At 47.2% G+C, this 27,423-nt stretch overlaps 1 protein-coding gene across 2 annotated transcripts; it reads right to left on the bottom strand.

Moving 5' to 3' along the window:
• Window positions 1–404: 404 nt before the first annotated feature.
• On the bottom strand, window positions 405–20,397 carry LOC128409208 (zinc finger protein 436-like). Of its 2 annotated transcripts, XM_053379474.1 has the most exons (8): window positions 19,696–20,390; window positions 17,011–17,975; window positions 16,133–16,250; window positions 15,349–15,413; window positions 12,939–13,065; window positions 11,992–12,090; window positions 8,440–8,562; window positions 405–3,614 (listed from the first exon to the last, which is right to left on the bottom strand). In XM_053379474.1, the coding sequence occupies exons 2-8, from the start codon at window positions 17,776–17,778 to the stop codon at window positions 2,518–2,520; spliced, it is 2,397 nt and encodes a 798-aa protein (XP_053235449.1). In that variant the 5' UTR covers window positions 17,779–17,975; window positions 19,696–20,390; the 3' UTR covers window positions 405–2,517. The 2 variants fall into 2 exon arrangements, with proteins under 2 accessions (XP_053235449.1, XP_053235450.1); XM_053379475.1 differs by lacking the exon at window positions 8,440–8,562 and having other exon boundaries at window positions 19,696–20,397.
• Between the last annotated feature and the right edge of the window lie 7,026 nt (window positions 20,398–27,423).

Raw genomic sequence — 27,423 nt, 5'->3', positions numbered from 1 at the left:
CTCTTGTGCTGTATTCCACTTGAAGATGAGTGCCTTTTCCATAATCAAATTCTGGACACTTTCTTGAAGCTCATTTGAGATAATTTATTAAGGAACAAAATGCCATCACACCAACTGCCTGTCAGAACAAACCAACCCAAAACTAAACATCACACACAAACAAATACAGGGCTGAGCGGAATACATCTTCAATTCATTACGGTGTCGCTCACCCAGGCTTTCCCACAGTAGGGTAGGCATGTGTGAGAGAGAGAGAAAGAGAGAGAGAGAGAGAGATAGGATGGTGAAAGCCAGAGGTCAGCAACGTAAGGCCCATGGGTTCCAGCCCATGAACTTCCTAGAACCGGCCCACGGCCGTTTCATGGATTGGCGTGGGGATTCCATGCTTTATTCCATGCTTTCCCCCCCCACGGCACCATTTTTTTCCTCGCTGCGGGGACTGACTTCTGGGTTGGAAGAGCGCCGGAAATAGCATGTGGACATGCACACGGGTGTTCCTCCGTCCTGGAAGTGCACCAGAAAAAGCGTGTGTGCACGCGTATGGGAGTGCCTGCACACTCTATTTCCGGCGCACTTCCGGGACAGAGGAACGCCCATGCGTATACGCACACGCTATTTCCAGTGCTCTTCTGACCTGGAAGAGCGCCGGAAATAGCTTGAATGTACGCACGAGCACGCTCTGGCCCACTAAGAGGTCTGCTGGGGAGTGGGACCAGCCCCGCCTCAAAAAATGTTGCTGACCCCTGGTGTAAGCAGATGTCAGCAGATGGAACAGCTTTTAGTTTTTGTAAGAATTGGAATATCTGTTCTCAGTGCTTTTTTTCTTTAAAAAAATGTATAGGGGTACTCTCATTTTGACTCAGGAAAACCACAATTTTATAGTTCAAATCGGGGGAAATGAATACAGTAAATGGGAAAAGATTCACAAAATGTTTAGGGGTATGCATACCCCTGCGTCCCCCCAGAGAAAAAGGACTGTGTGTTCTTATCCAGAACCAAAGAACAACGCCGATTCAAAGGCAGAATTCAGAAGCACGGTACAGCTAATGAGGAAAAACAATGATATAGTGACAAAAATCAGGACAACACGAATACAACAATCTGGGACAGGCTTCCCCCAACATTGAAAGAGGCAGGCCTAATCTGAGACAGTTACTGGATGCCTTTAAGGGCTTCTCCAGATGTCCTTAAAGGACCTTCATGAGAAAGGACCTTTAGCTACAAAGGCCTTGTCCCTCCTCTGTTTCTGCTTGTCCAAGGAAAAGTTTGGATGAAGGCAGAAGGGAGAGGACATCAACACCTGCGAATTAGGTGTAAAGGAAAGCATGGGGAATAACCGTTTTAAGCAAGCTGCTAGTGCCTGACCACAATTGTATATTTTCATGCATTGCAGTTGGAACTGTCTGCTTTGTGGCTTTTTGCGGCCCTGGTTTTGACAGCATTTTAAAATGCCGGCCGGTTTGCTTTTGATCCGCAGGGGAGACCCTCTGCCTGATTGATCACGTCCCTCCAACATAATCACCTTCCTTCGATCAACATGGGCTCTTGAACTTAACCCTAACCACAGCGTGGACTCGTTTCCTTCCGCAAATGTATTGGGGGAGAGGGGAGCGGACACAACCCGCTTTCAGTACTACTCGCACCTGAAAAAGGGCAAACTGCTTTGCTCCCATTTTGCACAGGCACCCAGAGCTTCCTGCTGAAATCCGGTAACTGTTGGGTGAGCGGGTGCCCTGCGTTGGTTCACCATAATGCAAAAGCTTGTGTCCCCAACCCCACACCAAGGTATCTGGTTGGCCACTGTGAAAACAGGATGCTGGACTAGATTTTGTGCAAATAAAAGATAACGGAAGAGGAGACTGTGGGAGAGATACCTCATGTGAGGGAGGGGGATGACAACAGGAGAAATACGTCAATACTTTACACATCCAACCTGCAAATGTCTACGTTCTAAGTGACATTTTACACTTATTTTCAGCTGCTTTTGGTTTTAATGTGAAAAGGAGTTCTGTCCCATGGGGAGGAATCCAAGGCGCCATACAGCTCGAAGGGCCAGAGGGCCCCGAACTCAGCAGGGATGGCTCACTGTGTTTTGAAGTAAATTCACGTTCCCATCTAAGAAATGGAGGAGGGATGTCTATGACGTCCAGAGACCAAAGTTACTTCACGGCACCACTGAGGAAAATCTGCCCCTTGTTCCAAGCTGCTTCAGAAAGGGCCCTTTTCTGTGTGGATTCTCCGATGTGTAAGAATGTTCTCCCAACCAACCAAGAGGATTCGAATGGCGACTGTCATCACCTCAATGCCTCAATTTCAGGAGTAGACAGCAGGCCTGGTTTGATCCAGCAAGACTCTGTTTCTCTCTTCTGTATTTATCCTTATATTTGGTAAGCCCCAAATTACAGCAGAAACCTTCTCCAACATCGGTCTCGAATGATTCTGAAACGTGATGCATTTTGCCCAAAACTTATTACACTTTGGGAGCAGGGTTTTGTTTTTTTAAAAAAGAGGAAACATTCATAAGGTGTCAAGCCCTGCATGGGTTTTCTGATGATGCATGAGCTTATCTTTCTGGGGGAAGGTTTTTTGGCACTTTGAGCATTCATGCGGTTTTGATTCCGCATGAGTTCTCTGGTGTCTTACCAGCTTCTCCTTCTGGAAGAAGCTTTTCCCACACTCAGAACACGCGAATGGCTTCTCCCCTGTGTGGATTCGCTGGTGCCGGATCAACTGGGCACTCTGGCAGAAGCTTTTCCCGCACTCGGGGCACCCGTAAGGCTTCTCTCCTGTGTGCATCCGCAGGTGAATGTCAAGGTATGACTTCCTGCTGAAGTTTTTCCCGCACTGAAGGCACTCGTAAGGCTTCTCCCCCGTGTGCATCCTCTGGTGTCGAATCAGCTGTCCTCTCTGGCAGAAGCATTTCCCACACTGTAGGCAAGCGTAGGGCTTCTCTCCCGTGTGGATTCTCTGGTGTCGGATCAGCTGCCCGCTCTGGCAGAAGCTCTTCCCGCACTGCGGACACTCGTAAGGCTTCTCCCCAGTATGGATCCTCTGGTGGGTGACGAGTGAGGACTTGTTGCTGAAGCTCTTCGCACAGTGCAAACACTCGTACGGCTTCTCCCCCGTGTGGATCCTCTGGTGGGTGATAAGATGCGACCGCGTGCTGAAGCTCTTTCCGCACTGTGGGCACTCATAAGGCCTCTCCCCCAAGTGGATTCTCTGGTGTGCAAGAAGGTTCTCCCTCTGGCAGAAGCTCTTCCCGCACTCGAGGCACTCGTAGGGCCTCTCGGCCGTGTGGATCATCTGGTGCACGATGAGCCCCGATTGGTGCTCAAACTCCTGCCCGCATTTGCGGCACATGTGGCACTCCTCTCTTGCACAGATCGCGCCGGCGTTATCAGCCACAGCGGTTTCCACCTCCTGAATGGAGATGCCCCACATCTTCACGGCCCGCTGCCACTGCTGCCTGTCGGACTTGTAGCCCTGATCGAAGGCTTCGGACTTCACAGAAACGTCCCTGAAGGAAACCCCTGGGAACCTCCCGTCAGAACTGGCTGACCTAGGGCCATCTTGATGCGTCCTGCCCATCTCGCTCTCACTGGCAGTGCCGTCGCCTGAAGAGATTAGAGAGACAAGAAGACACAGGCCGTGATATCACTCCATCTGACAGGAGAGGAGGAAAACAGAAGGTACCATGGAGGCAGAACAATGGATTCCATCCTACCGCTTCAAAACAAAGGTGGCAAGAGTTTTGAGGTGATAGGATGAAGACCATTGTGTCTGACTGGAATATTTCTTCTCAAACTCTGAGGTTTGGGTTGTGAGTGTTGCTGCTGTTTAAGACAAAACAGCACCATTTACACGCAATATACTAGGCTCAGGGGAACTGCAAGGTTTAGTGAGGTGTAGACACACAGAGAGAAAAACTTTAGTAATAATAATAATAATAATAATAATAATAATTTATTTATACTCCACCCACCTGGCTGGGTTTCCCCAGCCATGCTGGGCGGCTCCCAATCGAGTGTTAAAAACAATACAGCATTAAATATTAAAAACTTCCCTAAACAAGGCTGCCTTCAGATGTCTTTTAAAGATAAGATAGCTGCTTATTTCCTTCACATCTGAAGGGAGGGCGTTCCACAGGGCGGGTGCCACAGAAAAGGCTCTTTGTCTGGTTCCCTGTAACCTCACTTCTCGCAATGAGGGAACTGCCAGAAGGCCCTCGGCGCTGGATCTCAGTGTCCCGGCAGAACGATGGGGGTGGAGACGCTCCTTCAGGTATACTGGGCCGAGGCCGTTTAGGGCTTTAAAGGTCAGCACCAACACTTTGAATTGTGCTCGGAAATGTACTGGGAGAAAAACAACCCAGAGGAGGCCCTAACCCAACAAACTGTTACGAAAAAGGAGCAATGCAGAAGCAAGCACCAGGTGGCTGGAATGGTAAACAGGATATGGCTGTTATTGGATTGTCCCGTGGGAAAATGGGACTGTCTGTAAAGTGCTCTGAGAGCCGGATGTTACCTCAGAGCAGCACATGACCCTGTACTGGAAGTACATGGGAGGAGTTTTTTCTCTCTCTGCAGTGGGGAAGCAGAGTGTGCAGACATGTTTTCTCTGTACTGCTGAAAGACAGAAATAAAGACATGTAGATATATTTCTGTCTGTCTCATTCCCCCTCCCTGGGGGAGGAGTGGTGTGTTCTTTTCACGTTAGAAAAGGATCGCCGAAGAGACCTCCTTTGATCTTGCCGGGAGTCGCTGGCAGGGGAGGTCATAAGGAATCAAGCCGGGCACCTGGAGGGTGGCCAAATTCCTCTGGACTAAGAGCTAAGCTGGAGGCTCTGACTTTTGGCTTGATCCCGACAACTGGTAGCAGACCGATGGATATCTGATCTATGAGAATCTGCATGAGAGGTGAGAGGTCGATGAATCGTTGCCATCCTCTGCACCTAAGGAGATAAAGAAAGCGTCTGCCTGCAGCCAGAAGCTGAAACAGACAGCTGGACACCGAGAGGAGTGTGTTTCAAGGCAACGGAGAAGGTATGCTGCTTTTTGAGGTAGAGAAAATGAACGCAGAAAGGCTTATTTTCTGGTTCACAAGGAAGAGCTGCGTTTGAAAAAAACAAGCTCTGAAAGGGCAAGCTTGCATACCAGGAATTCCTGTGGTTTAGATAAGGAGTTCCGTCCTGGGCAGGTTGCTAGGCAACGTCTGCCAGTTACTGAGTGGCCTAAAAAAGAGCCTGGGAAATCGAAAGTGTATCTGCGCAGCTGTGCAAGGGTTTTGAAAAAACAGCCCAAAGGCAAGCCTGCCAGTGAAGCAGTAAACAAAGACTTTTGGAGTTTTACTGGCTTGAAAAGTGAAAGCTGGCTTGAGATTGTGTGCAAAACTGACCCTTGGATTCAGCATGGATTCCAAGAAGGCGGGAGGTTTGCCCTATCCCCCTCCCCTCACTAATGACAATTATTCATCTTGGTCTATAAAGATGAAGGCCCTGCTGCAGAATCAGAGGGTCTTTGACGTGATTGAGAACCCCATCCCAGCAGCACCAACCCGAGGTTGGGAGTCACAGAATCTAAAAGCCAGGACGGCTATAATTCTGTGTGTGTCAGATGACCAATTGGTGCATATTCAGGGTTTGGAATATGCACGGGAAATTTGGGATATGCTGAGAAGAACACATCAGAGGGATGCTGGTTCTTCAGCGTTACTGTATTTTGAGAAGCTGACCAATCTGAGGCTTGCGCCTGATGGAGATGTTCAAGCGCACCTGACGGAGATGAAATATCTGCGCCAGCAGATGGTGGAACGCAATTTCCGTCTGCAGGAGGAAGTGTTTTGCTTCATGATGATCAACAGCTTAAATCGGACTTACAAAACCGTTGCCAGTCAGCTTGGTTCCCTCCCGGCTCAGGATTTGACCGCGGAGAGGGTGTGTGCCGTAGTTCTGAATGAACAGGACAGACTTGCTGCACTGGAAGTAAAGGACAGGGGGAGGGAGGAACGGAGTTCTAATTCCCCCGCAGATGAAGCTACTGGAGAGAAAGCTCTAGCTTTGAACGCTGTCTGATGTTACAATTGCGGACAGGCTGGGCATCTTCAGCGGAACTGTAAGAAGCCACGTCAGCCTAAAGGAGCGAAGGGCCGCTCAGCAAAGCCTGAGGCGTCAGGCAAAGGTCACACCAAGACTTCGGTGAAACCTGGAAAAGCTTTGATGGCGAAAGGAACCACGCCAGACGTTGGGAACTCGTTTGTTACTGACACGGGCGCGACAGTTCATATGTCTCCACACAAAGAACTCTTTTCATCGTTTAAGAAGCAAAGCTTCGCTGTGAAACAAGCCAATGGTCAGGAGCTAGAAGCGGCCGGCGTGGGGACTGTCTATCTAAAGAGTCTGGACTTGACAATAAACAATGTTTACTTGGTTCCTGAATTGAAGTTCAATCTGCTGAGTGTTTCGCAGATTGCAAAGAGAGGACTGAAACTGTCCTACGATGCTGAGAGCTGCGAGATCTACAAAGATGGAGAGTTATTTCTTTCGGCCAGAGAAAAAGATGGACTTTATTTGTTGACTTTTGCACAAAGTGATTACATGGAATGTAATTCATCTGTGTCTAACCAAGTTTCTCTTGCAGGTGTGAGCAAGAAGAAGACCGGGGTCAACAGAGCATTTCAGCGGGTGTATGCTGATGTGATTGGTCCTCTAGAACCATCTAGAGGCAATGCAAGATATTATCTTGTGTGTGTGGATCATTTCTCTAACTATGTCTGGGTTTATGTGTTGAGAAAGCCAAAGGAAGCCTTGGAGAGGTTTCAGGAGTTTTGTGACAAAGTTAAGAGTATGCATGATGCTAACATTGATTGTCTATTCACAGATGAGAAGCAGATTTTTCTTTTACAGGATTTCCAAAGGTTCCTGCAGAAGAAGGGGATCAGACACAAGATTGCTGTTTCAGCGGAAGCGTGGAACAGGGGTGTCTGTGTACGGGTGAACAGGGAGTTGCAAAAGGGGATGGAAGCGCAATTGCTTAGTTCACATCTGCCACATGAGTACTGGGCCGAGTCTCTGATGTCGTACTGTTATACGAAAGTGAGAAAGGTTTCAAAAGAGTTGGGAAGTTCTCCTTTTGAGAAACTGTTCCACAGAAAACCTTCTGTAGCCCATTTCAAGGTTTTTGGGTCTCATGTGAGAACAGAAGCTCCAGGTGGAGTAAAGAATGCCAGAGGCATTTTTGTGGGGTATGAAAAGGGTCTCTACAGAGTAATTTTGTCTGAATCTGGTCAGGTGATTCTCACAAAATTTCTAGAGAGTGTTCCTGAACAGGAGAGAGTGATAGTACACACATTTCCCACTGAGGACGATTCAGATGATGATGATTTCACTGATTTCAGCTGTACAGAAAGTGATGACACTGATAGCTCGGAGAGCTCAGTTGTCACAGTCATTGAGAGGAAATCTCACACAATGGATAGGCCTTCACAACTGAAGGATGAACCACTGTTTACCATTGGAACTAGTTCTCCAAAGAGTCCTGAGACTGGACCAGTGAGCAGAGAGGATCAGCACCTCATACGTAGGTCTGAGAGAGTTACAAAGGGTCAACCACCCAAGAGGTACTCAAAAGAGTTTGCTAACTTAGCTGTTGCATGTGTTGCTGTTGTAAACAACCGAGGACAGGTTGGAGCTGTGTCTAAGTCAGAGACAAAGACACAACAGAGAGTTGCTAGCCAAGGTAATGCAGGTGCACTCATTCCTTGGAAACCAGACAACCAGAGAGGTACACTGGGGAAACCAGTGGTGGGGAGTTCCAAGGGTGGAACTGAAACAACAGGGGAGTGTTATGTGTATAACAACTGTTTGTTTTCTTCTCTGGATCATGCTTTGCTTGCTGCAACACGCATTGATTCTTTTGGGGGAGGATGTTACGAAAAAGGAGCAATGCAGAAGCAAGCACCAGGTGGCTGGAATGGTAAACAGGATATGGCTGTTATTGGATTGTCCCGTGGGAAAATGGGACTGTCTGTAAAGTGCTCTGAGAGCTGGATGTTACCTCAGAGCAGCACATGACCCTGTACTGGAAGTACATGGGAGGAGTTTTTTCTCTCTCTGCAGTGGGGAAGCAGAGTGTGCAGACATGTTTTCTCTGTACTGCTGAAAGACAGAAATAAAGACATGTAGATATATTTCTGTCTGTCTCATTCCCCCTCCCTGGGGGAGGAGTGGTGTGTTCTTTTCACGTTAGAAAAGGATCGCCGAAGAGACCTCCTTTGATCTTGCCGGGAGTCGCTGGCAGGGGAGGTCATAAGGAATCAAGCCGGGCACCTGGAGGGTGGCCAAATTCCTCTGGACTAAGAGCTAAGCTGGAGGCTCTGACTTTTGGCTTGATCCCGACAACAACACCCCCTGAGCTGTGGCGCTCCTTCCTTTTGAATACTTACTTTCACAGTACTCGGCTGCCAGGAAAATGTCATCCTGAGATCCCCCTGGGAAAACTTGGGGCGCGTCTTCCAGATGTGGGATCCCTTCTACCGGAGGAGGTTCTTCTTTGATCTCATTTGCAGCTGTGACACAGGGAAAGAGAAAGACCAGGAGGGAAATAGGAGTCCCTCTTTCAGAAAAGGGAAGAAACTTCAGAAAACAGAGAGGGTTCTAGACTGCACACAACCCATACGGAAGTGGAAACACCGGAAAGTATATTGTAACCCTGGCTGGATCTAGAGACATCAAAGAAGCGTTTCAGTTAAACACGTTGTAAACTCATACAGGGAAATTGGGTTGGGAAAGACGGGACTCAACAACGTCATCTGGTGTCACGGTGTTATACTGCATATACAACACATATAAAAGGCTTTTTTCTTTACCAATCCAGCTGAGTCCCCAGGGTTTCCCAAATGTGGATGTCCTGTTGTTTTGGACTACAACTCCCATCATTCCTAGCTAGCAGGTTCCATGGTCAGGGGTGATGGGAATTGTAGTCCCAAAACAACGGGAGATCCACATTTGGGAAACACTGTTGTAACCCGGGGAGGTGTCAGTGGCCTGGCACAACTGTTTCTGAAGGCAACCCTATTTAGAGAAGTTTTTAACGTCTGATGTTTTATTATGTTTTTAATATTCTGTTGGGAGACGCCCAGAGTGGCTGAGGAAGGCCAGCCAGATGGGGTATAAATGATAAATTGTGATGTTGATGATGTCCACCATTGTGTGTGGCCTTTCACAGAAGCAGGCCTTCACTGCTCTCCTAAGCCTGGTAGTGGGTAACACTGAATTGTGTTGACCTTTCTGCTTTCCAAGCCTCAATTCCTAATTCATGGGATTGTTCCCTGTACTGCAGTACACTGGGAAGATCCCAATATCCTGTTTGCCTGCCGGCCCAGATCATGAGATCCCTGGTGCCCAGTGCAGGTAATTTAGGAATTGCACCTCATGGATATAAGTCCTAGCATTTGACCTAGAGAGCTGAGCTTTGGATGTAGGCCGGAAGGCTGCCATCAGATTTTGTGCAACCCATTGGCCAGCTTGAGGTCTCTCTGTCTCTTTGCAGCTGAAGGGAGGTGTCGCCATCGGCTTGCTTGGTACGTTGTTACTCTTGCGAATGATTTTGCTGCTGTTTAATAAATCTTAAGACTTCTTCACCACTTATACCACACATTTATTTCCAAACCCCTGGGGGGAAAAGAACCCCCTTGCCTTTGGCAAGACCTTCAAAGCACATTATTTCCCACAAAATGTGAGGGGTCAACTGCAGTACCACCCACAATTCTTAAAAGGAAATAATGTGCTTCTAATATGCTTTAAAAGGTCCAGCACCGAGGGCCTTCTGGTGGCTCCCTCACTGCAAGAAGTGAGGTTACAAGGTAGAGGGCCTTCTTAGCAGTGGCGCCTGCCCTGTGGGACGCCCTCCCATCAGATGTTAAGGAAATAAGCAACTATCTTGTCTTTTAAAAGTAAGAAGGCAGCCCTGTTTAGGGAAGTTTTTAATGTTTAATGCTGTATTGTGTTTTTAATAATTGGTTGGAAGCCGCCGAGAGTGGCTGGGGAAACCCAGCCAGATGGGCGGGGTATAAATTATTATTATTATTATTATTTCTTATTATGCATACACAGCCCAGGGTCAAACTTAAAAACAATGAATCTTGAGGGGATCATCTTCCTGCACTCTTTAGTACAGTGGTACCTCAGGTTACATACGCTTCAGGTTACATACGCTTCAGGTTACGGACTCCACTAACCCAGAAATAGTGCTTCAGGTTAAGAACTTTGCTTCAGGATAAGAACAGAAATCAGGCTCCGGCAGTGCAGCAGCAGCAGAAGGCTCCATTAGCTAAAGTGGTGCTTCAGGTTAAGAACAGTTTCAGGTTAAGAATGGACCTCTGGAACAAATGAAATACTTAACCTGAGGTACCACTGTATATGCAATTTTTTTGTACAGCTTACTTGGTCAGAGAACTCCACTGCAAAATTTGGGGGGGTGCAAATTTAGAAAGATATCTGTGTTTCAGTTTATGTATTGCTTCAGAAAGTACGAGAGAATATAATTTCTCCCTCATCCCTAGCTCTGTCACTGAACTACAGGGGATTCCTCAAAGGCCTAGGAACATGGGAAGATACCCTATGTGGATCAGACCATTTGGCCATCCAGTTCTTACTGCCAACTGTACTGCAATCCAGTGTTGCAGGCAGAGGCCTTTTTCTAGTCCTGCTCCTTGGGATACTTTGAGTGGGGATGGACCTATGGTACTCTGTATGCTTATCGTCCCGGAGCCATGTCTCACTCACAGAACCAAAAGGGTACAGTCACTCCAATCACCTGGGCAGGAGTCCCAGACAACTCCACAGTCTCCATTTGTTGCGCTGAAAGATGTGCTTGGGTTGTTTTGGTGATGGCAAATACAATTCTGAGTGAGATGGCAAAAACAATTTCTGAACTCTTTGGAATTATAAAATAACTCCTCAAATTACAAATAGGTAGCCGTGTTGGTCTGCCATAGTCAAAAAATTTTTTTCCCCTTCTAGTAGCACCTTAAAGACCAACTAAGTTAGTTCTTGGTATGAGCTTTCGTGTGCATGCACACTTCTTCAGATACACGGAAACAGAAGTTGCCAGATCCTTCTATATAGTGAGAAGGTGGGGAGGGGTATTACTCAGAAGGGTGGTGGGAATGGGTGATTGGCAGATAGCTGTGATGAGCCTGTTGACGACTCTTTTTCCTGTAAGACCTATTGCAGTCATTAAGAGTCGTCAACAGGCTCATCACAGCTATCTGCCAATCACCCATTCCCACCACCCTTCTGAGTAATACCCCTCCCCACCTTCTCACTATATAGAAGGATCTGGCAACTTCTGTTTCCGTGTATCTGAAGAAGTGTGCATGCACATGAAAGCTCATACCAAGAACTAACTTAGTTGGTCTTTAAGGTGCTACTAGAAGGAAAAAAAAATTTTTTGACTCCTCAAATTGTTTGGGTGTGTTTTTGAAATATAAATATTATTTAGATCTATATATAGTGCACATGATTGATGCTTTTGAATTATGGTGTTGGAGGAGACTCTTGAGAGTCCCATGGACTGCAAGAAGATCAAACCGATCCATTCTGAAGGAAATCAGCCCTGAGTGCTCACTGGAAGGTCAGATCCTGAAGCTGAGGCTCCAATAATTTGGCCACCTCATGAGAAGAGAAGACTCCCTGGAAAAGACCCTGATGCTGGGAAAGATGGAGGGCACAAGGAGAAGGGGACGACAGAGGACGAGATGGTTGGACAGTGTTCTCGAAGCTACCAGCATGAGTTTGACCAAACTGCGGGAGGCAGTGGAAGACAGGAGTGCCTGGCATGCTCTGGTCCATGGGGTCACGAAGAGTCGGACACGACTAAACGACTAAACAACATAGTGCGCATGAGAATAAATTTTGGCAACCTCACCAGCCCTTAGAGGGGATTATAAAAATTTTTAGGCATGAATGGTCCCATCACACAGGTGAGCAGTTACCTGCAAAACCTCCTTTTCCTGTTTCCTCAGGGTCTTGAGTGAATAAATCTTCCTTTCCTTCCGGCCAGGGGATGGGGTCTGGTTTGGGAATCAAAAGTCCTTTACAGAAGGGAAGAAAACACAGGAAGTTAAGGAGTGATTTCTGTCATCTCAAGTCATCTAAGTTAGAAAAACGCATCCTTGACCTGCTACTTTTCTATCTACGGGGAAATATTTCCCTGTTTTTAAAAAAGATGAAGGAATACTTAAAAACATGCCACTGCAGAGCTGCAATTCCCACAGTAGCTTAACAACCAGTCCCTCTCTACCAGGGAATTCTGGGACTTGTAGCTCTGTGAGGGGAATAATACTTTTATTATTTATATGCTGCTCATCTGACTATATACCAAAACCCTCCAACGGTCTCCTATCTTTCAGTATATGTTGGAGGACAGAGTGGAAAGCTGAGCAGAAGGGGAAATCAAATGAGAGAAAAAAGGGTGCAGTCAGCCAGAATTCCAAACCGAAGTTGACTCTGCTGTAACATTTTATTGCAGGTTCCTCTTGTAAGCTAAGAAACGGAAGGGACATACAGTCGTACCTTGGTTTTCAAACAGCTTAGTTCTCGAGCGTTTTGGCTCCCAAACAGCGCAACCCCGGAAGTGAGTGTTCCGGTTTGCGAACTATTTTTAGAAGCCAAATGTCCGACGGGGCTTCCGCGGATTCCAATTGGCTGCAGGAGCTTCCCAATCAAAAGCCGCGCTTTGTTTCCAAACGTTTTGGAAGTCAAACGGACTTCCGGAACGGATTTCGTTCGACTCCTAATGTACAACTGTACTAGGGTCAATTCTGTTTTTAAAGAGGAGACTATCCCTGATAAATAGTCGTGGTTGACATACATGGAAGACACAAGCTGCTTTTTCCCTCCCCTTTGCTCCCTTACAGGCTACTGCAGAAGAGATTCTTACCCAATGAGGCCATATTCCCATAATTCTCCAACGTGACCTCCTTGTACAGAACTCTTTGGTCCGGATCCAGCAAGGCCCATTCTTCCTCTGCAAAGTAAACCGCCACCTCCTCGAAGGCCAACGGTCCCTGAAATGAGGGAAATGTTGCTTCCTCAACGCTTGCTGTCTATATTATTATTTATTGCCTTTATATCCCCCCAGGATATCCCCCCAGGAGCTCATCTCCTGTTGTTATCATATAATTATAGAGTTGGAAGGGGATCCCAAGGATCATCTAGTCCAACCCCCGGCAATAGAGGGGGATCATCACCTCAACAACCCTGTAAGGCGGGTTAGGCTAAGAGACAGTGACAGGCCCAAGGTCGCCCAGTAAGGTTCATGGCTGGGATTACCCAGGTTCTAGTCCGACACTCTAACCCAGGGGTCAGCAAACATTTTCAGCCACTGTCCCTCAGACCTTGTGGGGGGCCAGGCTATATTTTGAAAGGAAAAAAAATCAACGAATTCCTATGCCCCACAAATAACCCAGAGATGCATTTTAAATACAGTGATACCTCGGGTTACAGACGCTTTAGGTTGCAGACTCTGCTAACCCAGAAATAGTACCTCGGGTTAAGAGCTTTGCTTCAGGATGAGAACAGAAATCGTGTGGGAGGCCCCATTAGCTAAAGTCGTACCTCAGGTTAAGAACAGTTTCAGGTTAAGAACGGACCTCCAGAACGAATTAAGTTCTTAACCAGAGGTACCACTATAAAAGCACACATTCTACTCATGTAAAAACACTGGGCAGGCCCCACAAATAACCCAGAGATGCATTTTAAGTAAAAGGGCACATTCTACACATGTAAAAACACGCTGATTCCCGGACTGTCCGTGGGCCAGATTTAGAAGGCGATTGGGCCGGATCCAGCCCCCGGGCCTTAGTTTGCCTACCCATGCTCTAACCACTACACCACAACAACTTTCCCAGGAAGGATGCAAGAATTCTCCACGTTAGTTCACAAGAGAGATCTCCACCCACCCCATCTCTACCGCTTCCTTTTTTTTTTTGAATTTAAATTATTTTATTGGTTTTCACATATTACTTTGCAATACAGAGGTACCAAAGCCAACACCATTTCCTCCCCATCCCCCCATACATTCACATTTCTATTTCCTCAATCCATCATATTATTCTTTTCTCCTTCCTCCCACTTCCCTCCGCCCCCACTCGATTTCCTCCACATTATACAATCTACAATAATCTTTGCATTCTACAACCTTCTCAAATCATCTACATATTCTTATTATCTTTCCTTACTAATTATTCTTCCATCCAGTACTTCACATTTTAATCTAGGCATATTAGCATATCTTTTTTTTTTTTTAGCAATATTTTGCTATATATTCATCAAAACATTTCCACTCCTTTTTAAATTTTTGATTCGACTGATTTCTTATTATAGCAGTTAATTTTGCCAAAATTAAATATTGATTTACAAAACCATTCCTCCTTTGTGGGTATAGTTGTTGACTTCCACCTAGAAGTCTCTCCCCCTTCCTTGTTCGTCATTCTCATCATCTCCTCTATAGGTGCTGCTATGTGCCTTTGAGCTCGTTGCTCTCCTACTTTTAAGGCTCACTGGGTTCTGGGAGATGGAGGTTCTGGGATGCTTTCTAATGACACCATGTCAGGATAGGGACCATTCCTCCTCTGCCCAGTCCCTGACAGGAGGCAGAGCATGGCATCAGGGTTAGTAAGACGCTTTGAGATTTGTTTTACTGCAAAGTGATAAATAAATGCAATACAGGGGTACCTTTGGATGCAAACGGGATCCGTTCTGGAGCCCCGTTCACATCCTGAAGCAAACGCAATCCACGTCTGCGCGTGCACGGGTCGCGATTTGCTGCTTCCGCTCATGCGCGTGACATCATTTTGAGCATCTGCGCATGTGCGAGCAGCGAGCATCTGCTCCGTTACTTCTGGGTCGCCGTGGAGCGCAACCCAAAAATGCTTAACCTGAAGCTATTTCAACCCGAGGTATGACTATAGAGCCATACCTTGGATCCCTAATGGCTTGGAACTCAGACGCTTTGGCTCCCGAACACTACAAATCCAGAAGTGAGCGTTCCGGTTTGCGAACGTACTTTGGAAGCCAAATGTCCAGTGGGGCTTCTGGGGCTTCTGATTAGCTGTAGGCGCTTCCTGCAGCCAATCAGAAGCTGTAATTTGGTTTCCAAACGTTTTGGAAGTCAAACGGACTTCTGGAATGGATTCCGTTTGACTCCCAAGGTACGAACCAGAAAAAAGTGTGCGCATCCAACATCCGGCAAATTCTTAACCACATGGCAAACCACCTCAACTACATCTCTATTCCCTCTTCCTCACCTTCCCTCCCCAACCTCCGCAACTCCCATGTTGAGGCCTCACCTGAGTTGGCTCTGGAGCAGGATGACGAGATGAGCCACAGGAAATCAGACGCCGCGCCCCACTGGCTACAAGGCAGGAAGGGATGGGAGAAGCAAAATGGGAGACAGGCCACCATTACATTCGTTTCATTTATTTAAAACATTTCTCAGGTCTCCACTCTTCTAATTCTACAATTATATTATTCTATTATTGTTTAAGGGACGCGGGTGGCGCTGTGGGTTAAACCACAGAGCCTAGGACTTGCCGATCAGATGGTCGGCGGTTCGAATCCCCACGACGGGGTGAGCTCCCGTTGCTCAGTCCCTGCTCCTGCCAACCTAGCAGTTCGAAAGCACATCAAAGTGCAAGTAGACAAATAGGTACCGCTCTGGCAGGAAGGTAAACGGCATTTCCGTGCGCTGCTCTGGTTCGCCAGAAGTGACTTAGTCCTGCTGGCCACATGACCCGGAAGCTGTACGCCGGCTCCCTTGGCCAATAAAGCGAGATGAGTGACGCAACCCCAGAGTCGGCCACGACTGGACCTAATGGTCAGGGATCCCTTTACCTTTTTATTATTATAAAACTGCTCTGGGAATTGTGGCTCTGGGAACAGAATAGGGGTCTTCCCAGGATCCTCTGGGGGAAGCCGTGACGGTATGAATCAGCTTTAAATGTGGGTTGTTTATGTTTAATGTTATAAACATATGTCTAGGTCTATCCCCCCTTGAATTCATGACTGAAGCAAACAAAAACCTTTGCAAACAAGCCACTTTTGTAAAGTCTCATCCATCCCATAACTCCTTACCAAGCAGACTGGCATCTTCATTCTCCTCCTCCTCCTCCTCTTTGCATAAAGATCCTGACTGAATACCCAAAGGTGAGAGGAGACCCAGAGCAGTCTCCCTTTTTTCCTCCTCAGGTACCTGGAGCAACAGAGAGGACATAAGAGCATCAGAAGAGTATTTTGGATCAGAAGAGTTGGCCCATCTAGTCCAGCATCCTGTTCTTACTAGATGCCTTTGGGGAAGGACCCCCTGGTTCAGGGAAGTTAGAAGGAGCACCAAAAGGAAACAGTGCTATTCTAGCCAGGAGTGGGGAAACCTATAAGCACCTCCGGATGTTGCTAGACTACAACTCCCATCATCCCAGACCACTGACCATGCTAGCCACAAAGGCTGATGGGAGTTGGAGTCCAGCAACACCCAGAAGGCACGGGGCTGGCAAAGCTTGTTTTAGAGGAGTGGGGGCGTGTTCTGTTGCCGTTGATAATAAACGGGCAGCCAGAAAATGTCATGAGTATTAAGTGAGCGGGATCCCATTTAATGAGTTTTAATGTTTTGCTTGAATTGTTTAATTTGGCAGTTTGATGGCCTTTTGTATACAGTGGTACCTCGGGTTACAGATGCTTCAGGTTACAGACTCTGCTAACCCAGAAATAGTGCTTCAGGTTAAGAACTTTGCTTCAGGATGAGAACAGAAATCATGCTCCAGTGGCACGGTGGCAGCAGGAGGCCCCATTAGCTAAAGTGGTGCTTCAGGTTAAGAACAGTTTCGGGTTAAAAACGGACCCCCAGAACGAATTAAGTTCTTAACCTGAGGTACCACTGTACTGCTCTGCAAAAAAAAAAAAAAGAAATTTTAAAAATAATGCTAAGTGCCCCTTCGGATATTTGGTGGCCTCACCTTCCGTTCCCATCCCTGAGGTTCATCCTCTTCCTGGCTCAACAGGAAGTCCTCTGCCAGGGCCACCGCTTCGGCACAGCTCTCTGCGCCCCCTGCCTTGACCCAACCCTGCATTTCCTGAGGCAAGACGGCCAAGAATTGCTCCAGGACCAGCATCTCAACCATCTGCTCCTTGGTGTGCTTCTCCGGCTTCAGCCACTGACAGCACAGCTCCCGGAGCCGCCTCCAAATCTCTCGGGGTCCCTCCATCTCCCGGTAGCAGAAATGTCTGAAGCGTTTACGCTGGATTTCGGCGCTAATGTCACCCGGGACAGTTCCCCTTTCCACCTTGGCATCTTCCCTCCCTCTGGCATGCAGGCTCTTTGGGGCTTCCACGTTGAGATCTGGTGAGATTTGGGTCAACCTCTGCGCTCTAGGACACCGGTCACTTTGGGCTTCCTCTCCGATGGAGACCTTATCACCCCATCGAAGCTGCGGATTATGCCATCCTGCTTGAGGCAGCTGCAGGCCCCTCAAAAAGTCATGCCACTGGATTTCCCAGTGTTGGGCCAAACCTTCCTCGGGTCCCTGTTTAATCTGTAGCAGTGGCGGACCTTTGGAAAAGCCTTGGGCCGTCCCAGCTTGCACAAAATGGCGGCCTTTGTCTCCTTGTTCTTCTCCAATTGAAGAGGCTTCTGCCTCTTCCAATTTAATTCCTGTAGGCAACTCGTGAGCGAATAAAGGCTGAAATTGGAAGCCTACAGTTGCCATCCCTGATCCTCCAGACATCGAAGAGGCCTCTTTCTCTTTCGCCTCAACGGAGCTGGATCTACAGATTTGCTCTGTGCCTCTTAACGAGAGGGAGGCTGCTTCGGCCCTGTAAAACGCAAAATCGTTAGGAAAGGCTGCAGGGCTAGATCTTTAGAGGATAGAGACGGGTGACCCAGAAGGTGGTTTCATTCTCAAGCCAGGGGACAGGCTTCTCCCTAAAGAAAAGAAGACATAAGCATATCGGATGAAGAGTTCTGCTAGATCAGACCTGTCTTGTCCACCATCTTGGAAAATGCCACCTCCCTGGGCTGGATGTAACTAGGAAGGCAGACAGGTTGAGTCAGTCAGAGGTTGGTAGGGCAGTGCCCCATTTGCCCTAGGGCCTCAAGGACCAGCCTCCATTGCTCTTTCTTCTTTACAACTATTAAGGGCACAGGACCCCTGCCCTCTTTTTCATCTGACTACCCCTCTTTAGAGAGACGCGGGTGGCGCTGTGGGTTAAACCACAGAGCCTAGGACTTGCTGACGGGGTGAGCTCCCGTTGCTTGGTCCCTGCTCCTGCCAACCTAGCAGTTCGAAAGCAACCAACTAAATGATTTAAGATAGTTAAAAATAAAGGTTTCAGTTGTGAAATGTCAAGATTTCAAAAAGATTTGTGAGAAAATAATGTTAAATTATTATCTAAAATGTATAGCTTGCTTTTAGAGTGGCATACAAAAGATTAACAGGTCAAGTTGGTAATGGACAAAGGATTTGGGACATAATGGGTTAAACCACAGAGCCTAGGACTTGCTGATCAGAAGGTCTGATGGGGGTGAGCTCCCGTTGCTCAGTCCCTGCTCCTGCCAACCTAGCAGTTCGAAAGCACGGGAAGGTAAAAGGCGTTTCCGTGCGCTGCTCTGGTTCACCAGAAGTGGCTTAGTCATGCTGGCCACATGACCTGGAAGCTGTACGCCGGCTCCCTCAGCCAATAAAGCGAGATGAGCGCTGCAACCCCAGAGTCGGCCACGACTGGACCTAATGGTTAGGGGTCCCTTTACCTTTACCCCTCTTTAGACAGACTTACCTTCCATCAAGGAGGCATCTCCCCCCACCCACCCCCGCTTCTTTCATTTCAGGGAATCCCTGAAAGCAAAGTTGTGCAGAATTCCCTACAAGCTGCATTTGATGTTAAAATTAGAACCCGCCTCCTCCTGGTTGTTTTAGTTAGAAGAGGCAGGTGGCTAAATAAACACGTGTGGCTTATTCCATTGTGTACACATTAGAGAAGACTCTTTCCACCCCGTCTCACTCCTGTACCTATTACAGCAGCCATAGACACCAAAAATAAACAAGGGGGACATTTGTTTCTTGACATCCCTTTCCCCAATTTTCCCACCGGAACTGCAGAATCAACATTACGTTGCCACCTTTCTTCATTTACCATGCTCCTGTGTTCATTACAGCAGCCAGAGGCACGGAAAATAAACATTTTCTCCTGACATTCACACTCCGCACAGTTGCCACCTGTGTTGTGGGAACAACACTGAGTTGCCACATTTCCTCCCTGTGTCAAGCTCCTGTGCTTTTCCCCCCAGCAGCCTGAGACAACAAGAAATAAACAAGAGAATCTCCCCTGTCTTTGTGGTCGTGGTTTGCCTGCTTTTTTGACAAAAACAACAAAAGCAAACTGTAACCATAAATCTTTGCACCCCAATGGAGTTTCTTCCTCTCATTCTGTTTATTTCAGACGCAGCTCCCCACACGTGAGCAATAGATGCAAAAAATAATAATAACCTTGTGCAAGGACCGGGGTGAGAGACCATCATCCCTGCTCCTTACAGGCCCCTGTTCAGATGCCTTTTCTCCCTCTTTTTACTCCTCCATCCCTTGCAGATGAAATATTCCCTTTGTCCAAAAACAGCCACCCGCCTCCCCCCCCTTCTTTCAACTCACCCCTCCAGCACGCCCTGCAAGCAGCACCTCTGCCCCTTTCCAAAGATCCCTGTGTGTGCCTCTGAGCAAAGGAGGCCTCTGCAACCCCAGAAGGGAGGGAGAGAAGGAGGCAGAATAAGAAGAATAGCAATAATAACACAGGAAGGTCCTTTTGGCACCCCTCCTTCTCGGGAGGCTTTCTAGGAAGCTGGGCTCCATCTTCTCCTTTTTCTTAACCCTTTCCAAAGCTAGAGTGTATACGCAAAGGTGCGTATAGTAAAAGCTATGGTTTTCCCAGTAGTGATGTATGGAAGTGAGAGCTGGACCATAAAGAAGGCTGATCGCCAAAGAATTGATGCTTTTGAATTATGGTGCTGGAGGAGACTCTTGAGAGTCCCATGGACTGCAAGAAGATCAAACCTCTCCATTCTTAAGGAAATCAGCCCTGAGTGCTCACTGGAAGGACAGATCCTGAAGCTGAGGCTCCAAGACTTTGGCCACCTCATGAGAAGAGAAGACTCCCTGGAAAAGACCCTGATGTTGGGAAAGATGGAGGGCCCAAGGAGAAGGGGACGACAGAGGACGAGATGGTTGGATGGTGTTCTCGAAGCTACGAACATGAGTTTGACCAAACTGTGGGAGGCAGTGGAAGACAGGAGTGCCTGGCGTGCTCTGGTCCATGGAGTCACAAAGAGTCGGACACGACTAAACAACAACAAAGGCAGAGTAGGAGGCAAGCAGGGAACTGCTGCTGGAGGGAGAAAGAATTGATTTCACATCATGGTTCAAAACCGCACCAGGGACATTAGGAATCTACCCATAGCTGTCAACGTTTCCCTTTTTTAAAAGGGACATTCCCTTATTCTGAATAGGATTCCTCGCAAGGTAAGGGAAAAGTTGACAGCTATGAATCTACCTTAGGCCAAGTCAGATTGTTGGTCCATCTAGCTCAGGATGTCTGCACTGACTGGCAACAGCTCTCCAGGACAGGAGATTCTTTTAATCTCAGGGTTGTGGGTTCGAGCTCCAGGTTGGGCAAAATGATTACTGCATTGCTGGGAGGGGGTAGGTCTAGATGACCCTCGGGGTCCCTTCCAGTTCTACAATCCTATTATTATTTGTTCTTACCTTCCCAGGGCTATGGTTCCCACAGAGATTTAGTAAGGGGGAGCCATGACTGATTAAAGTGGCATTATGGAATCAGAACTGCAGAGTTGGGAGGGAGCTCAGTGGTCCCGTAGTCCAACCCTTGCCTTGCGATGCAGGAATCTCAAATGAATCATACACGACAGGTGGCCCTCCAACCTCTGCTTAAAAGCTTCCAAGAAAGGAAAGTCGGCCAACTTCCGAGGGTGTCTGTTCCACCGTTGAACAGCTTGTACCGTCCAATTCTGAGCACCACGATTTAAGGAGGATATACAAAATGAACTGGACTCCTGGCAGGTTTTGAATAAACATACACCAATCTGTTGGTTGATAATGTGATAGATAGACAACGTAAGGATATGTATAATTTTATAGCATGCAAAGAATAGTATGTGCAGAGAAATCAGAGAGAGGAGCTGAGGGAAGTCTGGGGGGGAGGGAGGGAGGAAAGGGGGGAAATAATGTATGTGATTATATGATTTGATAATTTGTTATGTTGAAATTGCTTAATAAAAACATTTTTTGAAAAAAAATAAGGAGGATATTGACAAGCCGAAACGGGTGCAGAGGAGGGCAACCAAGATGATCAAGGGTTTGGAAACCAAGCCTTATGAGGCATGTTTAAAGGAGCTGGGTGTGTTTAGCCAGGAAAAGAGGAGACTGAGAGGAGATATGAGATCACAAGGGCTGTCATGTGGAAGAGGGAACATGCTTGTTTTCTCCTGCTCTGGATGGCGGGACTCGAACCAATGGCTTCAAGTTGCAAGAAAGGGGAATCCAAATAAACTTCAGGAAGAACTTTCTGGTGCAGATGAGGCCTAGCTTGTAGTGAAGGCTGATAATTAATGATTTCCTAGAAACTAGTGACTTTTCAGATTAAACACCATGGCTTTTAAATCGGACAAACTGGAAAACAGGGTAAACAAATGCACATTTATCACTGAATCACAGAGCTGGAAGGGACCCAGGGGTCATCTAGTCCAACCCCTGCAATGCAGGAATCTCAGAGAAAGCATCCCTGACACAGGGGCTTCCAACCTCTCCTTATAAACCTTCAAGGAAGGAGAGTCCACAACCTCCAGAGGGAGACATTTCCACTGTCAAACAGCTCTTACAGTCAGAAAGTTTCCCCTGATGTTTAGTAGGAATCTCCTTTCTTGTAACTTGAAGCCATGAGTTCGAGTCCTACCCTCCAGAGCAGGAGGAAACAAGCGTGCACCCTCTTCCATGGGACAGCCCTTGAGATATTGGAAGACGGCTATCATCTCTTTAAGAAGAAGAAGAAGAAGAAGAAGAAGAAGAAGAAGAAGAAGAAGAAGAAGAGTTTGGATTTGATATCCCGCCTTTCACTCCCTTTTAAGGAGTCTCAAAGCGGCTCACAATCTCCTTTCCCTTCCTCCCCCACAACAAACACTCTGCGAGGTGAGTGGGGCTGAGAGACTTCAGAGAAGTGTGACTGGCCCAAGGTCACCCAGCAGCTGCATGTGGAGGAGCGGAGACACGAACCCGGTTCCCCAGATTACGAGACTACTGCTCTTAACCACTACACCATACTGGCTCTCTCAGTGCTGAAGGAAAAAATGAGTGACTCCATCTGTACATTAGCAGAGGAGTGTATATTGCTGTCATTTGTTAAGGGGGCTGAGTGTTGTCAGGAGACACTTCCACTCCCCCAATTCCCCTCACAGAGCTACAATTCCCAGAGTTTCTTGGGAAGAGGAACTGACGGTTAAGCCACCCAAGGAATTATGACTCTGGGCAGGGAATAGGGCGTCTCCCTAAGCTCTCTGCACCCTTAACAAATCATCATCATTAAACCTTTATTGGCATCACTTACAAACATTCAGAATAAATAGGCCAATGCGATCTCATCGCCATTTCAACAGTACAGTCATACCTCATGTTATGTCCGCTTCATGTTACGTTCTTTCAGGTTGCGTCCCGCGGCAACCCGGAAGTACCAGAAAGGGTTACTTCCGGGTTTCGCCACTTGTGCATGCGCAGAAGCGCTAAATCACGCTTCACGCATGCGCACAAGCACCAAATTGCGCCGCGCACCTGTGCAGATACGGCGCTTCAGGTTGCACTCTTTTCCATGTTGCGAACGGGCCTCCAGAACGGATCTCATTTGGAACCAGAGGTACCACTGTACAGTCATTTGCCAAAGGGAAGAAGAGGCAAGCAATCTATTTCACCTCTGCGGGACTCCGGCAAGGGCAGGATCCTGTAGCATACTTTGGCAGCAGAAAATCAAATAGAGGAACTTGGCTACTGTCTTGGTGAGCTCCTGGTCTCTCCCCTGTAATAAGAAGCGTATAACCTCTGTCTCTGGTTTCCATGTTGGGATGCATAGGTGGTTTAAGAATTGTTGGCGGAGATCATCATATAGTTTGCAATTAAGGGCCATGTGAGCTAGAGTTTCCACTAGGTGGGCATCACATGTGCAGTTCCTATCTCCTTCTGCCATACCCGCCAACCTACCCCAAAGGAGGTTAGAAGGATTACAATTGAACCTAGCCAGCGAAAAAGCCCTTCTTTCTTGCGGGTTAAACAAAAATTGTAAATAATTAAGGTTAAATTCCTGCTCCCAGGGGAGTCGAAAATAAAGAGGGGAACATGTTTTTTCCGCAGCTGAGATTAGTTCCTGGTGGTCTATGTACCACAGCCTAGTTTTTAACATGGCCTTGGCGACTGGAAAAGCCACAGCACCCAGGAGATCCTCTGAAAGCCCAAGTTGCCGTAACTTTGTGCAAAACAGTTGTAGCGAAGGGAAGGGAAGGGGTCTGACAGAACTTCACTAAGTGAAGTATCTTTGTCTACTGAAAAACAAATGTTTAGCCAGCATAAAAGAAAACTCGTCAAGGCAACTGTCTTTACCCTTAACAAATGACAATACCCAGAATTCTTTGAGGGAAACTGTGACTATATAAAATGGCAAAATGGTTTCATAGGTATGCCATACAGTCATACCTCATCTTACGGATGCTTCAGGTTACGTGTTTTCGGGTTGTGGCCAGCGGGAAACTCGGAAGTACCTCAACGGGTTACTTCTGGGTTTTGCCGCTCGCGCATGCGCAGAAGACCAAATTGCACCTGCGCAGACATGGCGCTTCAGGATGCGAACGCTGCAGGTTGCGGATGTGCCTCCGTCACAGATTACGTCCTCAACCTGAGGTTCCACTGTATATCAAAAAGTGAAAGTACATACACAAAATTTGTTGAGCATTTTTTTTAGTTTTGCCCAAAGTTGAGATTTTTGAGCAAAATTGCCAAAAAGACGTTTTTGAGCTCTTTTTAAGGAAAAATGGCAAAAAAGGCACTGCCGACAGGGGTTGCCATACGTCCGGATTTTCCCATTTTGACAATTTCCGCCCGGACACTGCTTCTGACTGCAGTATTCTAGGTATGTTCAGACATACGGCAACCCTAGTTTAAAAATATGGTGTGAATGTGGCCGCAACCTGAGCCTTGGAAAGCACAAAGAGCTGAAAGAGGAAGTGGGAACGAATGCCCGTCTTCAGACTTCCTTCTTCAACTCCATGTGCTTTTCAAGGGATAGAAGGGTAGCCTCCCTCTCTCCCCACCTCATGACCAAGGGGGCAGAGGTGGACTTCATGGGTGCCGAAGGAAGACCTAAAGGACAATATTGCACCCAGGGGGCAAGCCTTAAGTTTGATTCTGCAGGACTCTCCTTATATGACACTGAAATCTTTGTTGGTATTATTATTTGAGAAACAGCTGTTGCAAGACACATCGAAGCTCTCAAGTAACAAAAGTGAAAAGACAGAATGAGTTACTAGAACCGAGACTGCATTTCGCACTAACTTTTTATTTAAATAACGGATGAGAACACGACAGTTATTTTCTACTCGCAAAAACAATGACGTGGGATATCGGTTTTGCTCAACAGAAAAAGGAAGCTTATTTATATAGGAAGAGGCTTAAAACAAACATAGCCTTTCAAAGGTTCCAGAAGTGAGAAACTTTCTCCAGTGTTATACAGTGGTACCTCGGGTTACATACGCTTCAGGTTACAGACTCCGCTAACCCAGAAATAGTGCTTCCGGTTAAGAACTTTGCTTCAGGATGAGAACAGAAATTGTGTTCCGGCGGCGCAGCGGCAGCAGGAGGCCCCATTAGCTAAAATAGTGCTTCAGGTTAAGAACAGTTTCAGGTTAAGAACGGACCTCCGGAACGAATTAAGTACTTAACCCAAGGTACCACTGTATATGAGTTAAAAACAGAATTATAGAGTAGGGAGGGCCATATGAGGTATGTGTCCCAGGGTGTTGCCAACACTATCAGGCCTCGTGGGCACATTTGGGATTTTTGTAGTGAGCATCACTCCCACTGGTGAACTCTATCTTCAACTTCCCCACCCCGCCACCCAAAATAGTCATCTGGTTTGCCTCACTTTGTCTCACTTTTCCAAGGGATCTGAACAAAAGTCTTGTCAAGGAGAAGTTATCTGAGCACAAAGAAATGAAAGAGGAACTGGGAAAGAGCGTCACTTTTCCAACTTCTTCAGAGGGTTTGTGGGCACAAGGGGATGACTTCAAGGGTGTCCTTGCGCCCACGAGCCCCTTGTTGGCAACCGCTGATGTATCCCACCCATGCTCAGTGGGGGGTCTGCAATGCAAGGTGCAGCTACAGCATTCCAGCCTCTGTTTACAAACCTGCAGCCCCTCCTGAGGCGGTGAGTTCCACTGGTGATCATCTCCCAGTCTCAACCCCTGGCATCACCGGGAAGAGCCAAGAAAGACCCCTGTCTGAAAGCAGAGCTTCTGTCAGCCAGCATGGGCAATACTGAGCTGGAAAAACCAATGTTATAATCTTTTGTATGTATGGCTGACGTGCTGTCCCCTTCCCCAAACCTCTGGAGGGCAACATTTTTTAAGAACGCTCAATCAAAAGCATGTGTCTCTCTCATAAGAGCCAAAAGTAAGAGAGAAATCAGTTTGAACGTGAAATAATAACAACCAGCATGGCTAATAATCTTCTGTACTAAACATGATTCTCTGTGATCCTTCCAGGTGAATCAAATAATCTAATGAGATATTACTGTATGTTCCTCTCAGACGATACAGAACAAATTTCCATATTTTTGTAACCATTAAAATAACACTGTCCCTTTGGAGGCATCGCCGCCTGCGGTGCTGAACTCTGGGTGGTCCTGCTTGCTTTTCTGCTTAGCAGAGAAATGGGGCTGCCCCCCAAATCTATTGATTTTTATTGATTTAATAACATGTGCATACCACTTAACTTTAGGAAATAAAGGCAGTGTGGGTTCCCGGCCCCCACCCCCAGTACACCGTGCGAGCTTCATAAGTGTGCAGAAGCACATTGATTTGTAAGCTAAAAGAAAAAGGATATTAATAATAAAAACAAAAACCTGTGAGCTTCCAGGCCCTGTGGAATGTTGAGGGTGTCTGCTGAGGGTTTGGAAATGGAGGGAAATGTGGCCTGCAAGATTCCCTAATGGATTATCTTATATATTGCCTCCGACGGCGGGCAGCAGTCACTGAGAGTGGATTTGCTCCACCCCCTTTGCAAAGCCGCCCCAGTTGGTGGCCACCTTGTGGCAGTGAGTTCCACAGTTTTTAACTATGTGCTGTCTGAAGAAGTGCCTCCTGAACCTTCTAACGTTCAGCTTTATTCGATGTCCCCGGTGTGATGAGAGGGGGAGAAAAACTCCTCCCCATTTGCTTACTCTATATGTTGTTGTTGTTGTTGTTTAGTCGTTAAGTCGTGTCCGACTCTTCGTGGCCCCATGGACCAGAGCACGCCAGGCACTTCTGTCTTCCACTGCCTCCTGCAGTTTGGTCAGACTCGTGTTTGTAGCTTCGAAGACACTATCCAACCATCTCATCCTCTGTCGTCCCCTTCTCCTTGTGCCCTCCATCTTTCCCAACATCAGGGTCTTTTCCAGGGAGTCTTCTCTTCTCATGAGGTGGCCAAAGTATTGGAGCCTCAGCTTCACAATCTGTCCTTCCAGTGAGCACTCAGGGCTGATTTCCTTCAGAATGGAGAGGTTTGATCTTCTTGCAGTCCATGGGACTCTCAAGAGTCTCCTCCGGCACCATAATTCAAAAGCATCAATTCTTCGGCGATCAGCCTTCTTTATGGTCCAGCTCTCACTTCCATACATCACTACTGGGAAAACCATAGCTTTTACTATACGGACCTTTGTTGGCAAGGCTTACTCTATATACCATACATAATTTTATACATCTCCATCTTGTCCCCTCCCTCCCTTTCCTTCCCCACCTTTTCCCTAAACCAAAAAAGCCCTTAACGCTGCAACCTCTCCTTGCAAGTTACCTGCTTCAGCCCCTTGGTCATTTTGGTTCCCCATTTTTGTACTTTTTCCAGCTGTACAACATCGTTTTGGAGGGGGGAAAAAGAAAACAGGACATTTCTTTCCTACACTTCAGAAGCATCCAGCTGCCCTGAGTAGGAATGAAGTGCTCATGCTCAACCCCTGGCAAGTTAACTTTCCCCTCCTGGCAGTCCTTGGACATGGCTAAAAGTCCCCTCTTGAATGAAGTACAGAATAGGAGCAGTCCCTTCTCAGTCTCCAATTGTTATTGCTTCGTTCAGTGC

This window comes from Podarcis raffonei, chromosome 2 (assembly GCF_027172205.1).
Source record: "Podarcis raffonei isolate rPodRaf1 chromosome 2, rPodRaf1.pri, whole genome shotgun sequence".
NCBI classification, from domain to species: domain Eukaryota; kingdom Metazoa; phylum Chordata; class Lepidosauria; order Squamata; family Lacertidae; genus Podarcis; species Podarcis raffonei.
The sequence above is the reverse complement of the archived record's forward strand: the minus strand, read 5'-3'. Positions and strand labels throughout refer to the sequence as shown.